The sequence below is a fragment of the Girardinichthys multiradiatus genome, chromosome X, assembly GCF_021462225.1.
Source record: "Girardinichthys multiradiatus isolate DD_20200921_A chromosome X, DD_fGirMul_XY1, whole genome shotgun sequence".
Lineage (NCBI taxonomy): Eukaryota > Metazoa > Chordata > Actinopteri > Cyprinodontiformes > Goodeidae > Girardinichthys > Girardinichthys multiradiatus.
Window position 1 is genome coordinate 31,611,387 of NC_061817.1, and position 16,949 is coordinate 31,628,335.

Sequence of the window (16,949 nt, forward strand, 5' to 3'; positions counted from 1 at the left end):
TGGTTTTCCAGGTTTGGACATTTCTAAGATGATAACTTTAACTTTACTAATCCAATTGAAAAAATTAGATGGTGATACATTAATTTGAACAGTAAGAGAGGACTGTCAAATGTTAGCTAATTTTTTTAAATTGTCTTCAGATACATAGCTACAGTCTGGAAAAAATTTACAGAAAAGGTAATTCTTCTACTTCATAAACTTAGCGCTTTGCTTTGAACGTCGTAATTTTTAGTGCCCATGATTCAGCTGTTCTGTGCACAGCTATGCCTGCACCAAATGTGAGGAAAGCAGGTCACATGATGGACAAGGAGATGCAGCAGCACTATTTCACTGTGAATGTCACTCATATGGATTAAATACAGTCATATTGAAAAATCAAGATTCGTTTTTTTAACACAATAACATGAACGGTTTTGTACTATTGCTTTACAAGAAATGCATATAAAAAAAAAAAAGCTATACAGGTTGCATCCCTAAAACTTTCTAGATTTGGGGCTAACACAGAAATGCACAGTATAACCAATTAACCAACCAAAACAGAAAATAACATTCTAGGACAGGAGAAAATGCAGCGCAGTCCCTCAGAAACCACGTGAGCTAGTCTCTCTACTCCCTTGCAAGCCTACCGAACACACACGGATGCCATCCCCCTATTGCCTGCTCATGCATTAAAGTTATAGAAACATGTTCAGGGCACAACTGACAGATAAGTTATAGCTTTTTTTTCTGGTGCTTGTGCACCCCCCGTTTTAACGCTACCCTGGACAACTGCCCGTTTCGCCCATATGAAAAACTGCCATTGTATACTACAGTGAGAATCCATCCAACCATCCATCCATCCATCCATCTCACTGAAGGCATCAAAACTGTGAATGAACACATATGGAATTATGTAGCAAATGAAAAATTGTTAACGAACTTTAAATATGTTTTGTATTTTTGATTCCTTAAAGTAGCTGCCCTTTTCTGTGATGACTGAAATATTAACCTTTGGCCGTCCGTCACAGGAGCTGAGTGAGCTTCAATAGAGTTACACCTAACCTCTTTTTCCTCAGCCTGACTCAGAAACACTGCTTAAAAAATCTGTTCACCCTTATGATTTTTTTTTTGCTGAGCTTGTCAAATCTCTGAACTACAAAGCCAATTGACTCGGAGGCCTGCATACCCCAAAATTGAATCACCATCTGATTAAGTCTATTCATATACAGTTAACTGGAAGAGTCTTTGTTCGGTGACCTCCCCCCTTGCTCCTGACCCCTACCGTGACTGCTCAGAAAGAAGGCTGAGAGGAAATACAAGACGTGACTGCTTGTCTCTGTGTCACACTGTGAAGATGTTGAAACCAAAGTGTCACAAGGCCTTTTTGCTTGGCTTTGAATGTTCCTACTAATGCGTCTGAATGACTGACAGTAACTCACATGCTTTGCATAGGCATGAAAGAATAGCGGCAGATCCTTTTGACTGAGTGAGTCATGTTTTATTTTTTCCTGTGAAAGCCTGAACTCCCCCGCATATAGATTTTTTTTATTGCACTGCACCCCAACTATCCAATGAGCTTGATGAGTTTGAAGACTCCAACAAAAAGATGCAAACAGAATAAAGAAATTAATTCACAGCAACAAAATAAAAATATATAGTTTGAAGTAAACCAAATGACCCGGCCTCAGTGAGATGAAGGCTCGGAAAGAAAGCGACGTAGATCTCTCTAATTGAAGTGGATTGACAGCGAGACGCATGGCTCCCTCCAGACCATTAGAGAGGTCCGGGTGGAGAGAGGGTTTGTTCCCAGGAGGAGAGTGCTTGTCTTATGCTCAGCCATGAGGAAGAATCTGGCAGGGAGGCTGATAAGTGGAGAGAAGCCAGGGGAGAAGATGGGCCCCATTGTCCTGTTACGCTGATGAGGAAGAAGGGATGGGGGGACACTCCTCACAAGGGGGAGAGGAAAAAAGACAACAAAATGAGGAGCTCAGGATGAAAGAGGGAGCGCCAGCCAAGACAGACAGGATGAGACGGGGGGAAACTGGAGTAGGGGAAGTAAGATATTCTAAAGTTGTAAGAGGAAAAGGACTCAGGAAATGAAAGAGAAAGAAGGGAGGAGAAAAAATGAGGAGAATGGAAACAGGGTGGGAGGGAAGGGTATGTTGGGAGGACTGGATATGGGGGGAGGAAGAAAACAGGAAGAGAGTTATAATGCTGCTGTCGTCTCTGTTTCCTGTGTCCCTCGAGTGAGTTCTCCCGATTGGCTGGTTTAGGGGCTGGGGGGGAAGTTTATATCATGGCTCATTCTTCTGGAAAGAGACAGTTGTGTATCTTAGGATCCTGCTTTGATAAGGACAAGTTGGGAGCAAAGCAGATGGGAATTCATAGGTTTCAACGTGTTGCTCTTAAACTTTAAAGTAGCCAAAAATGTAAATGCAAAATGCATTGCTAAAAAAAATCTGACTCTCCTACAGCAGAGTTTTGTTGTTTTGGGGATTTTCCTTCTTCAATAATTCTGTTCTGCTGGGAATCTTTATGACTCTAGATGAACTTGTTGCACCTCTGCATGTCCACTGTTGCTTTAAGCAAAACAATATTTCCTATTCCTACCAGTCCTACCACACAGTTTGCATCTTTTACACTTGTGTCAAATAAACAGTAAGCACAGTAAGTACTATCTTTGTACTCCAGCTACACAATATATCAAACCTCAGTCAACATGCTATATCACTTTGTGCAACAACAAAATCACAAAGGACTGCTTGGATGCAATATTTGGTAGGATATTATATTTTGTTGTCATGCAGTCACACTTAGCATATCAATTTTATATTTTAAGATTGAGAATGATTATAACTGCCCTTAATTACTACACCTAATGTATATCTTTATTGGCTGAGATGCTAAAGCACACAGAGCTGGGTGGGGACATTGTGTAATTGTAAAGAAAGAAAAGTGTCAGAGAATGTGGGTTAAATGTAAGCAATATCAGTATTGCGATTTTCAGCAATAGTATCACAATCAAATATTTTCCTTAATATTGCAGCCCTACTTTGTTCTGTTGTTTTGCAGGTTGAATGACCTGGAAATGAGTTTCTTGGAAGGTATTTTACTATAATATAAGCAGCCGCAAATAATGAATAATTGTTTAAAGCAAATATGCTAAAAATGTTGTTAGACGTACTCGTACTTGTCGTCTCCCACTTTATCTGGGACCGGGTCGCGGGGGCAGCAGACTCAGCAGAGACACCCAGACGTCCCTCTCCCCAGACACCTCCTCCAGCTCCTCCGAGGGGAGCCCAAGGCGTTCCCGGGCCAGCCGAGAGATATAGTCCCTCCAGCGTGTCCTGGGCCGTCCCCTGGGCCTCCTCCCGGTGGGACATGCCTGGAACACCTCTCGAGGAAGGCTTGCAGGAGGCATCCGGTATAGATGCCCGAGCCAACTGGCTCCTCTCGATGTGGAGGAGCAGCAGCTCTACTCCGAGTCCATCCCGGATGGCCGAGCTCCTCACCCTATCTCTAAGGGAGTTGTTAGACGTATTCCTCACAAAGAGCGTTAACATTGTTGCATAGTTAGCTGAAACAGGAAGTTAGAAAAGTGACAGTTAAAACTCCTGTGAACCACTGCTTTAATTATTAGTTATTGGATTGTTTTGTCCATTTATCGGTTTTTGCAAAGTAACAGACACTGTTGTTAATGTAAATGTTGTAAAAGTTTCTCCAGCATTCAGTGATATCCTGTCTGTGACAAAAGGACTGTGAAAAGATGATGTCAAGATGTACAAATGCACAGAAGGACAACAGTTGTTGTATAGCATACTGACCCTCCAAGAAAAATGTCTTTCCACCAATCAGATCTGTGAGAAGAGCTGTTCCACAAACCAATTTTTCACCAACATACAACTCTTATTAAATTTCTTCCTCAAAATATATATATTTTCTTTTTAGATGCTTTTCACAAATTTAAAAGTAGCCACCTGGATGAAAACTAGTTTTGTGTCTGCAGATTTAACAACTGAGTGCCATTCGTTTTCTGATTCTGACTGAGCCCACCTCTTCTTTTGCGGTCTTGTTTTTTAGGTTGGTGATAAGGTGATGGTGCTGAATCGCTTTGGGTTGTGGCAAGAGGTGGCTGTGGTGCCAGCCGGCCACACCTTCCTTATCCCAGAGGGAATGAGTTTTGAGGAGGCAGCTGCCCTCTCAGTCAACTACATCACCGCCTACCTGATGCTGTTTGACTTTGGCAACCTGCGGCCCAACCAGAGCGTCCTCATCCATGCTGCTGCAGGTAAAGTACAGCCTCAAACATGTTTTCAGTCAGTTGGTAATAGAGTCGTGTAGGGATTAACTAAAAATGCATAAATTACATGAAAAGAAAATTTAAATACCAACGGGTGATCGCTTTCTCTCACTATTTTGACTGTGTGCGTTGAATTTGTTTTCATTATATTGTACAGTAAATGGTTGACAGCATTTCTCTGGGATCATTTTAAAAAATATTAAAAGATTAAACACAGGTTTATAAAAACAATACTGCATGAAAATAAAAAATCAGTGTTATGATATAAAGTGCATCATCTCAAAAGCAGCTAAGCATTGTATGGAGCCCTGTTCCTGCAGCAGCACTGAAGCAGATCCAGGAACACTAATGACCCCTTCAGGTTCCCTCACTATATTCTGCAGGATCCTCTTGTCTGCCATTTTGCAGTAGCAATATTGCCATATTGTAGTTAGCATCTGCAACACATATATGAATATTAAGTCATGCCCTGCAAAACAGAGATTTTAAAACAAAATAGCTAACTTTTATAACTGAATTAAGTTTACAACCTTGTAGGTTTGGAGGCCTCTTCTTATTCTGCACTTCTTGCAGATGCATCTGTTTGTCCATTTATCTTAAAGCTGTTGGAAAAGGCTCCACGCCTTACTGGAGGGAGATGTAGTTCAGCGTTTTAGTCTTGGCATGACTGCTCTAATGCAAGCACACCTGCCACCTGTGCTTTCAGGTCAGAGTTCAGGATGAGTTGATGGGAGAAAGATGGGGACTGAGGGATAGAAAACACCTGTTTTGGGGCGTAATGAGCCTGAGAGCTTTTATTTTTTCTGTGTTTATGCAGTCAGGCCAGCTGGAAAAAGAAATTTGTTAGTTAAAGTATATTGTTCCTCTTCTCTAAATCATCCCTTTGCCTCTCATTCCCACTTTTCTTGTGCAGGAGGATCTAGGAATGGAATGGAGCATTTACATTTGGGACAGTGCGTGTGGGTGTAAATGGCTCACCGCACATAATGAAATCTGGCCTTATTCTCGATGGGAAACAAAAAAATAATAAGGAGCTTTGGGAGCCTGCTGGTGCAGGTGCGTATGTCCCTTCACATTGACAGGAGTGAATTTGTAAGTGCAACATTCTGCAATTTACAGCAATAGCTAAGTGCATTATAGTTGTGGGAATGGTGGTTCTAAGAATCCCAAATGTTTGCCTTTATCATCCCATTGATGTCATTCACCCCTGTGAGAAAACATGCTGCAGTGTTCTGTGTAGAATACGTTCCCTATAGGAAGAACACTGTGGAAATGTGGTTTAAGACGCCTTCCCCTGCTGGTTTAGTCAGAGGATCACCTCTTGTTACTCAGGGAACACTGCCATTTTTTTCTCTACAGCTGTTTAGACATTAGCATTGTAAAAAGACAGGCCTAGGCTGTTTAATTGTTTTAATATTCCTAGGTTTGTTAGTACTGTTGTTTGAAAGAACGTTTCAGATCTAAACATTGGTTTCCAGCGTCTTAGGGTTCGCAAAGAGCTGGATCCTGGATCTCTGTGTGGAGAGGATGTTCCTCCCAGGATTCTGTCAAAGTTGCTCCTGATGTTCACTGATTAGTGACCGGGGGGGGTTGTTTGTGCTAAATGTTTGTGCCTCTATATGTAATAATAATAATATGTAATAATATGAAAGAAATGCCAGACAGGCTTACCTTTATTTCTGAACCAAAAGAAGTAGATTTGCTTGTCAGAATTCAATGAAATTATAAATTTAATTAATTAAATTTAATACATTGAACTATGCAACAGTATAAGTAATTGTTAATCGAGGTTTTGGAGTGAAATTCGTAAACCAGTTTTCTGACTGAAAAATAATCATTTCTGACTCATAATGGTGCTTGTATTCCCTCCATGTGTACTTAGAAGTTACATAAGAATATTTATTTGACATTTATTTGACTTAAGTATCACATGATGATGATGTGGAACACCACTGCTCTTTCCCCAATTCCACACATTCCTGTTTTTCATTTTAAAATCATTCCAAGAAGAGGTTAGCTCCTTTTTCTTTTTGCATTTATGTTCTGTAATTTAGCGAAGCAATGCTTAAAAATAATTAGGGAAGCTCAACCCAGGCTACAAAGTCAGCATGTGTTACCTGCTGTATGGGGTTTAATGGTTTCATCACTTCATGAGGCTGTTTCCAGACTTAGTAAGATGTACAACCAACCAAAGAGTGGCAGATTTATGCGTCTGTCATTACTGAACACATTTTGCGCTCCGGCTCAGTAAAGATAAAATGGTGAGCTCATGGATGAGATCAGCTTGCGAACGATTTGCACAGATGAGGAGTAACCGTAGTGCCGAAGACAGGCAGGCAGTGATTTGTTTTTTTCACCCCCAGTCACAGGGTGCGGTGGTGTTCATCATGATTTGATGCAGTGTGATTTTTCATTGAAGGCCTTAAACAGCTTCTTATAGCTGCAGCCACGGACTCCGAGCTCTGTGTTTCATTGCTGATCTTATTGTTCTAGACACAAATTCATTCACTGATTTGATCACTTTGGGGAAATAATCAGGCTTCTTTCAATCCCCAAAGCCCCTCAAGCTTTCATTTAAGAAGATCATTTATTACAAACGGAGTAGAAAATAGTTATCCTCATCTCAAAACATGTTTGTCAATCAGCGAAGATAATGTACAAATATTAGAGGATTTACGTGCACAAAAGAACCAGCAAGTGGACAAATCAGTTGGAGCTAGTTTAACATTATTATCCTGTAATTTGGGACTCTGTAAAGTCACCCAGAGGTGAGGTTATTCCTCACCTCTCTAAAGGTGAGGAATAACATTTCATTTTTAATAGAAATAATGGGTTTTTAGAGCTTTAAGCAAAGACAATAAATTGGAGATATTTACTTTTCTGATAACCACGGGCCAATATGAGATTGCCACAGTTTGTTACCCTCATACCACAGTTTTATGATGCCACTGTATTCACACAAATATTTTAATTTAAAACCTGGAAAGAATCTATTATTCCTATTGCTTGCAATAATGGAACTTATTGACAATAAGTAAGTAAGTAAGTAAGTAAAATTTTATTTATATAGCACCTCTCAAGACACAGATCACAAAGTGCTTCACAACACTAATACAAAGTACAATTGGAATAATATATATATATATAAATTATTTCTAACATGTTTTTATTGTTATTTTGATCTCGATTTATAAACTTAAGAGAAAATACAGAGTAAAAGAGTGTGAAACCCACTAATAGTTTGCAAATAAATGTGAACAAAATAAAACTTTTTCACTGTTCTGCTTCTAATAGAGTTACACATATAGTAGAAGAACCCAGTTTTAGCTGGTTAAGCTCCTGAACTAGCAGCACAGGCCTGGTGTAGTTTCTGATATTTGGTGCATTGCTTGTCCACTGTAGATATTAGACAATGTTACCCTAACCAGATGAATTGGTTCCTGTGCTTTACTTTCCACACAGTGGCTGTCTGCGTTTTTCATGACCGTAAGTATTTTAAAACAACTGAAAGCCTTCTTTCAGCCAGCTGACCAGCTGTGCACTGCAACAATAAGGTACACCACTCCATATAGCCTCGGGTCACTGAGGGCACTTTCTCTGCCTTCATGCCTCTCATTAAAAGAACTTTAAGTTGTGGGATTGTTCTCACTTAAAAGTTTAGTCATTTTAAATTTTAACAGAAAAGATTACCTAAACTTCTTTTAGTCTGTGTCAACCAGTGATGGACAGGTTAAATTCAGAAGATTCTAAAGTTTTCTCCTTGTTTATGAAGCACAATAAACCTGAAAACTTCATCTTCTTTCCAAATTTTAGTTGGATTTCATAAAAATAAGACATAAACGGGTGTAATATTGTTTCATTCAAAACTATGACCTCTGCAAAGAAGAGTGGGCCGAAATTCCTCTAAAGAACGAGAATGGACTGATTGCCAATCATCACAAACATGGGATTGCAGTTGTTGCCACCAAGTGTGACACAACTGGTTGTGAGGTTTGCAAAGGAAACAACTTTTTTACATAGTGCCCGGTTGGTTTGGAACAGGTTTTCCATAAAGCAGTTTGTATTTGCCCAGGGTGTCTTAGTCTGATATTGAATTTGTTTGAAGATCTCAGACATTTAAATGTGACAACATTAACAGATTTTTCCTGACACTGTAATTTGCTTCCATTTAAATAATAAATGCAAAAACTTCCTCCACCTAAGAGAGTTAAAGTACATCCAGTGGTTCCAGTACAAACATTTGAGCCATGGATTTTGCAGATTACTTTTTACTATCCATTGCAAAGTCTTATTTGCTTCTCCACCCTTCAAATACCTTGTTGAACTCTGTGGTGAAAACCTTTGCAGACAGATGATAGGTCACCCTTTAGTTGCCTCTAGCCTTTCCATTGTTCTACAATTGCAGGTAATGTCACATCAACACGAACTGCATCCCTTTCTGAAAAGTATAGTGACCTTTCCCAATCAGGATCAGGTGACTGGTTGGGAAGGACTCATGTTCTGGATGTATGTGGTGAATAATCCTCAGCTGCCTCTCTCGTGGCTCCGCTCCTGTCTTTTCTCTCCAAACAATAGCTTCTTGTATTTCCTCCCATCGTGCCTCTCCTCTCCACCGCACCACACATCTGCATCCTCCACTGCCCGCCTCCCCACCTCTCCAGCCCTCCGTGACCTCGTCTCCCTCCCCGTGACCCTGGCTCATATCCGTGCCGAGGTCCTCATTATCTGGGAACGTATGCATGTTTCCCCTTTTGTTTTCCCCCAGGGGTTGGGGCAGAGAGGGAAGCTGGATGACATTTGGATGTATCTTGTGGGTCTTCCACTGTACACGGCCAACTGTTTTTCCTCTGACCTCTCCCTGAACTGGTCCTGAAGTTTATTAGGCCCGGCCCGCCAAACCAAGCCACCACACCCACACTACAAATTCCTGCATGCATATGGGAACCCGCTGCTTACAAAGATGACGTCCGGTTCTGCTTAATTTATTAGCTCTGGAGTAAATCCAGACCAGCATGAAGTGCTGTCATACTGCAGATGGGGAATGGAAAATTTGATTAGGATTACATACCCTTCAGGTTTTGACTTCCTCTCGCCAAAGTTATGTAAGGTGCTTTGGTTTGCTAAATAATATTATCAGTAAAAACCACCCATAAATCTGTATGTTTGACATTTGTATGTTAGAAATTTTTCCTTCCACTAATTAGCTCCTTCTGGTTGAAATCTCGAGGTTTTGGATAAAGTTACTGGGTTACGCTGAAGATTAGCATTCTAGTTTTAAACCGAGAGGCTTCCAGCTACTGCAGGTGGTCTCAGCTGAAGGGTTTAATCCATATTAATGGTAATCTGCAGAGCTAGAGCGACTGGTTGTAGAAGTAATTTGCAGTTCTTTGCAGTTTAGAAATCTTTAAAGTATTTTTATTTACTAAAACACAGTCCTTTCCTGCTTGACTCATTTGCTTGAAACTACTCAAATCTGAGCTCTGATTGCACTTCTCATGTGATTACATTTAAACTTTACTTTTCTGACCAGATTGTAAATATGTGTTTGCTAAATGCTACTGTGACCACGAGCTTTGGAGATTAGACCAAATTTGTCAAACCAAGGACGAATATGTGGAAAAAGTTTAAAGTTTGGTGGTGGAACCGTGATGCTGTGGACCTGTTTTTTTTTCCAACGGCTCTGGCTCTTGTTAGAGCGTTTCTGACAACATGAATTCTTTGAAATACCCGAACTTTTAATATACAAGTGTGATAGACTGCCAGTAAACTGAAAATGGGTCATCAATGGATTTTGAGCAAAACATATGGCCAAATTAACACAAAAATGGTTCACCAGACACATAAACAGCTGTCCTACTTAGACGTTTCAGTCTCCATCTAAATTCTTTGGAAATCTGTCCAGGATCTAGATCTTGCACAGAGGAAGATCTGCCTGTTTCCTTCAAACTTGAAAATGTTACAAAACATGGCTAAGTAAAAATAAAAAAATAGATTCAAATAAAGACTGCATTTTTATGAAATGTTCCAGATCAAGATCATCCTTCTGATATAAATAAGAATATAAATTTACTTCAAGGCTTTTTACACATCTTACTAGAAGTAACAATAAATGTGGTCAGCACTGTATTTGCTGTGTGTTTGCTTTGAATGCGCCTATCCTACCACCCTATACATCAAATTAAACTACAGTGGGTGCGACAGGTGGCTGGATGTCTTGGTTCTGTTAAATGAGAATTGTATTCTGGTGTGGATGTTTATGCTTGCTGTCAAACCTGCAGGCAGGCCTCAGGCATTTCTTTCTTCTGTGTATAGCTGATTGCAGATGTGCTGGAAAAATCACAAGCCAAAGATGCTTTTAGGGTCGAATGATTCAAAAGTATGTTGTGTTTCCTACAGGAAGTAAAATTAAACGGTCTATCTGTTGTTTGTCTCCCATGAGTACTTGATGTGTTATTATTCTCATTCATTATTTAGTCTCTTCTTCATTTCAGCTCATTTGTACTTACAACTCTAGGGATGTAGTTCTTCCTTAAACTTTGATAAAAGTGTCTAAGAATGATTTCCTCTCCTCGCAGTCTGTCTGCTGACTTAGAGAATGCTAATCCGCTCTGACCACTGAGCAGGAGTCTGGGCTGCGTGGTTGAACCGTTTCTGCATTCCCTGGGCCTGCCATCGCCGGCGGCAGATCAGCTGCGCTGATAGTGGAAGGAAACCAGGGCAACCTCCAACCTACCCCTCCAATCACATTGCTCGTTCGCGCTTTCATTGCTGCAGTCGTTGACAAATGACCCCGTCTACCTCCGCCCTACCCGCTACCACATAATCACAGGTGCATGCGAAGCCTTTGTTAGGACACCTGTTTGTGTGTGCAACAGCTCGGGTTCATTTTGCAGCCAGGTTTAAGATGGGAAGAACTTTGTTCATGTTTATTTCTGCATTCAGTTCTGTAATATTAATTTTCTGTGGATTGTGGTTTTTATTTGTGTCATACGATATGAGAATGCTTACGGAGGAAATTACAAGCGCCTCTTTCACTCACAGTGTAACTAAAAATGGACTTCCTCTATGAAAATCACCTTCAGAAAGAGAGCACATTGAGCTGGGTTTTAATCCCACACTCACTCAGGCATCCAAGAAAAACAACAGGGTTATATAATGCAGTGTAATATCTCAAAAGACAAACAGCCAACTGTAGCGTCTCTCATTGTACAAGGACTCAGATCAGTGATAAAACTTTTCCTCCTGCAATAAAACGGTCATTTATGTACTTGTCCATTGTGAGTTTGGCTCAAAAGAGATGCTTTATTCCATGTTTTTATTTTATTCATTCTGCAAGCCAACACCACAACATAATGATAGGTTAAGAAAGTGGAAATGTGCAAATATGTGCAAATATGTTGCAGAAATATGTAAAAGAAAAGGAAAAAAAACATGGAGTTCTGAGATGAAAAACCAATATTCTGCTCCTCGTGTTGACAGTAACAATATGGCAACCGTCTGACCTCTAACGTCTGAGATCACAGCAGGCCTCATGCACCTTGCCATGACAATGTTCATCACTTTTATTCAGCCAATAAACACAGATTTTAGGACATGCTATCTATTCCACCCTTCTTCACCTTCTGATGAAGCACTGGCTGTGGAGCAAGAATAGTGACCTTAGTGTCAATCTGGATTCCTTCTGTGTTTTTAGGAGAAAATTCCTATTCCTCCTAATAGCCATGTTATTGAGCACAATTTGTGCCAAATTGCGAGAATGTAAGGATTGTGGGGGAAGACAAAACTCCTCTGTGCTCTGTCTAAGTGGATGATGTTGGAGTCGTCCTTATTTCCAAGTGCAAACACTTACATTTCACCAGGAGAACAACAGCAAATAGCAGCAAGTATTTGCTTACATTTATATTTCTTATTCATTTTTCGTATTTATGGCTGGTTTTAAGCCATAACCTCCAAAGAGATATGGTTCTACTCTAAGGATATGCTGGGAAAAATGTAAATCGGGTAAAATAAGTAAATGCAGGAACTGAAGGCTAATATTTTAATCTTTTCATATTTGTAAAGATTAGCAGATACCAGCAGCTAACTGGAAATGTTTAAAGTTTATCTCGCCTTTGTGATGTGTGTATGTATGGATGTCTGTGTCTGATCTGTGGTGAGAGGACTGAGGAGGTTCTTGGCACAGTTCCCCAATCTTGTGATTGGAGATCAGGGGTTTGTTCCCATGGGATTCAGAAAAGGGTACATTCTTCAGGCTTTTGATTAAAAACAGTTGCAATATAATTTACAGTGACACATAAAGGTATTCATACCCCTTATTCACACCTTATGACATTGCAGCAACAGACCACCACAAAGATGTGCATATTTGTGAAGTGAAAGACAATGATGCATATTTTACACATATTTTATATATTTACGATTTTATAAATACAAATCTGGAAAGTGTAGCATGCAAATGGATTCAGCTGATTTATACTGATACCTCTACATTAATTCCTGTGCGACCAATTTCCTTTAGAAGTCACTTGCTTGTAGTTTAATCTCACTATAGATCCAACTGTTCTGTGAAGGCTTCATAGGTTTGTTGGAGAACATTGGTGAACCAACGGCATCGTGAAGACAAAGGAACACAACAGATAGGTCAGGGATACCTCTGTAGAGATGTTTAAATCATTGTTAGGTTATATAAATAATATTCCAAACTTTGAACATGTTACTGAGCACTTTTTAATCCAATATCTGAATCCGATCTAATCCAATGCTAGCAACTGCAAACCTACCAAGACATGGACATCCACCTAAACTGACAGCCAGCTGGGCAAGGAGACCATTAATCAGCAAAATAACAAAAAGAGCCATTGTAACTCTGGAGGAGCTGCAGAGGTTCAGGTGGGAGCATCTGTCTGTGGGTAATGAGGGCCACGACTGAGAACCACCCGTCTAGATTTACGCATACACATGAGTTGAAACTGCCTAGTCTAGGTCCAAACCTAGATCCAATCAAGAATTTGTGGCAGGACTCAAAATGCTGTTCAGACACGTTCCCTCCAATCCGACTGAGAATTGGCAAAATTATTTCAGTCTCTCAATGTAAGGAAATATTGTTCAATAAAATATTGACCCAGTGGGCCTAGATAAAAATGCATGCTACACTTTTCACATTTGTATTTATAAAGACATGAGAAAACCGTATATCATTACCTTCTACAAAACAATTATGTGCTACTTTGTTTGTCAATCAAACAAAAATGCCTATAAATAATTTCGTAAGGTACTGCAACAAGTTCTCTTTTCTACATTTGCAAAGTAATATTTTGCAAAGTAAATACAAAAGAAAAGTGATTTCTGCATTTTCCCCTACATTGCCCCATAAAACTGTAGCAGAAGGCAGATCACTGAGTTTATGACACCTACTTTAGTTTAGATATCGAAATGTCAATCGGTGCTTGTGAGCATATAAGATTAATGATGCATCATTCCTGTTGGATACTTTTAAATACCTGTACATGATGGATGTTACTGTTTGACAAAGCCATATGGTAAAAAATACTTTTTCTCAGACTGTTTCTGTCTTCTGTTCTAAGTTACATAAATGACTGCTCATATTCATATATTTATGTCTTATACTCATTATTAATACACTGCCTTTTTCAAACGGGTTCTTCAGACAAACAAAATGCCCAGCTGTAGCTGTCAAAAATGAACTGCTGACAAACTCGCGATTGTTTCGCTTGCGTGCCCAAAGGAAGAGCAGTCAATGAGACAAAATGGTTCCCTTTGCTCAGTCATTGCTGGCAATTTGGCTGAGGTTACCTTGGCAACACAAACTTGGTTTTCTCACTGAGAGCGCTGAGAGACGGTTGCTGTTACACGCATCCAAGAGCAACAGCCTTGAGTTTTGTTTTCTCTTCAGCTATATTAACACTGTCAACAGGCGTGATTATGGTGATGCAGCATGGCCTGTTCATCTTACAGGGACCTGCGCTACCACAGAACTGCTTTATCTACCCAATTCTTGCACAGATATCATTTAATTGCTCTGAATAATATCAGTAAAATATCAGACTCACTATGTATTTATGTCTTATGAAGACAGTGCTGTTTGTTTTTTGTGTTTTTATGCAGTCATGCTGCCACAGAGAGAAACTGCCTGGATTTGGTGAAGATGTTTGCTATCAGACAGGCTCACTGGCTCAGAAACATTTATGTTTAGACGAAGGGACAAGAGGTGCACCAGTGTCATGCAGTACACAAGATTCTCTCCTGAAAGCTGTCATGCATGCAAGAAAACAACACAATATTCTTCACACAGAATGCATAAACTCAGATACATCGGTTTAACCAAATGTTCAAAGGATTTTCTTTAATTTCCTGGTTGGCAATTTTATTTATTTTTCTCAAACATCCTTATTATACCAGTAAATGTAAATGCTATGAAATGCAGCTCCTGTTCTGTGCTTCTTTAGTCTCTCTGGTATTAGATAAGATGTGTTCTTTCCTGGTCAGGCATGAATGACCTTTATAGATGCCTTTCTGCCCCAGCCCCTCCAGTCAGCCTCCATTTCAAACAACCCACTTGCTTATCGGTAACCTATTACTTCTCGCAGCGGTTCCTTCTGCAAACATCGGCTAAGGCATTTAAACACTGCAAAGAAAAACGCAAATATTCCAAACTTCTACTTTGTTTTCAAAGTCGTGAACAGTGTGGCAGATTTTTTTTCTGTTACAGCTACATTTGTGTTGTTGAACAATTTGAAAAATTTGGTTTATTATTGACAATGGCTACTTTCTCCAGAGCTGGATGTATGTGTCTTTGTGTGGGTGTTTACTTTCCCCAGGCCAGCTGGGGTAATGTGATTGTGTTTAATATGCCTCATACATACCCCTGAGCGAAAACACATCCACTGTATTATTGACTTGACTCTTTGTCACAATAAATATAACAAATCACATTTGCCTGGCTCTGAAAATATGTGGTGAATGGGAATTCTTTTTGAGATGCATTTTGTGGAGGTCTTTCCTCAAAATACTTTGTTGCAAATATCAGCAACTTTAAATGTTCATATCTCAGTCAGGTCCATTTCAAAACTCAAATTCATCTTGTAGATTGTTATACAATTTTGTTCTTTTGAAGCAAGAATTGTGGCACTTGTATTTCTATTGAAAAAAAAACGTACTAAGCAATTTATTTCTTTTTGCTACTTATGAACTAAAACCAAAAAAAAAACAACTACTATTCTACCGAACAAAGATTTCTACTCTAGGTATTTATTGAGGAAGACTAACTGTTTTTTTCTATAAAAATAAAGCTGATTTAAAACTAAAAGTAGGAAGAGAAAATAAAATTTTGCAGCCCCAAGTTTTGGAGCTACCAGGATAATCTGTCAGCCTTTGCTCTAAGACTCCCAGCAACAGGAAAGTGAAAGCTGCTTAACTTTTGGCTGGAGCCATGAATTGTTCACCTCTCTTTTCAGTTGGTTTCCCTGTATGCACATTTCCACACCCACGAGTGACTGTCAAATCACTTTCAAAACAAACAGCTACATTACCAGCTGAAGGTACCATTTAAAACCAACCAGCAGTACAAGTCTTTCTTTGCCACTGGATTTTTTTGATGTCTGAAGACTCCACACTTTGTAACTAGAACTGGGTGATGCGCTTGTTAAAAGTTATGTTGTCCGAGTTTATAAAACAAAAAGGGAATCTTGTAGAGCTTCACTCAAACACAGACAGTTTAGCTTATCACACAATGGGGGGGAAAGCATTTAGCACAACTGCAATTTTTAACAGTTGATCAGACCTGGTGAATTAATCTGGTCTGGCTTCTTTGGACAAACGCTACCTTAAGAGTTCAGTTCTGTGGTGGTCCTTGAACAGCACAGCCGCTTGGCAGCCGATGCTTCTGGAAGAGGAGACGTCACAAATGACTGATCACCCAATCAGAAGTGAAATTTGGTTTAACTACTGTGACAAGTCGACGAGGGGAGCAAACATTGTTTTACCAAATCTGGACTTTCTGTACTGCATCTGAGAGACAGAACTTGTGCAGCTTCAGAGTATCAATAATTACTTAGTCACAGTTATGATAGCTTTCATTCAAGCAAATCGGTACAACAGCAGTTTGGACTGTCAAAATCATTTTGAGTAAGCCTCTCTAACAACTAAACTGAGGATTCGTTTTGTCTAAATTATAAAATCCAGTTGTTCATCTGAAGTTGGAGAGCCAAGAGTCTCTGGAGATAAAAGGTTAAAAGTAAGAGGCGTATGTCCCTACACTTTATCTAACTTTATATTTAGTTTCTATATGTTCTTGTTTTAAATTCTGGGTTTTCTTTCTCTCCTTAGGTGGCGTTGGCATTGCAGCCACTCAGCTGTGCAAGACTGTGAAAGATGTGACCGTGTTCGGCACTGCGTCAGCAAGCAAACATGAGGCCATCAGTCAGGGTGGAGTCACGCATGCCATCGACTATCGCACCAGGGACTATGTGGAGGAAGTTCGCAAGATCAGTCCAAAAGGTGAAAAAAAAACAAGCATCCGCGAAGATTAAATGTTCTAAATTTGGATTTTGTTTCCACAGAGGAATGCACTTAAGAAAAAAACTGTTTATCACATTAAGCATTTTGATATTAGTACAATAGATGGTGCAAAGTAATACTTTGTGTGATAAAC

General features: G+C 39.7%; 1 protein-coding gene across 1 annotated transcript in view; it reads left to right on the plus strand.

Moving 5' to 3' along the window:
- LOC124863606 (synaptic vesicle membrane protein VAT-1 homolog) overlaps positions 1-16,949 on the plus strand; it is a 39,912-nt gene that overhangs the window by 3,282 nt on the left and 19,681 nt on the right. Inside the window, exons 2-3 of the mRNA XM_047358059.1 lie at positions 4,060-4,267; positions 16,625-16,795. Coding sequence (XP_047214015.1) covers positions 4,060-4,267; positions 16,625-16,795 — 379 coding nt within the window. The remainder of the gene's footprint in view (positions 1-4,059; positions 4,268-16,624; positions 16,796-16,949) is intronic.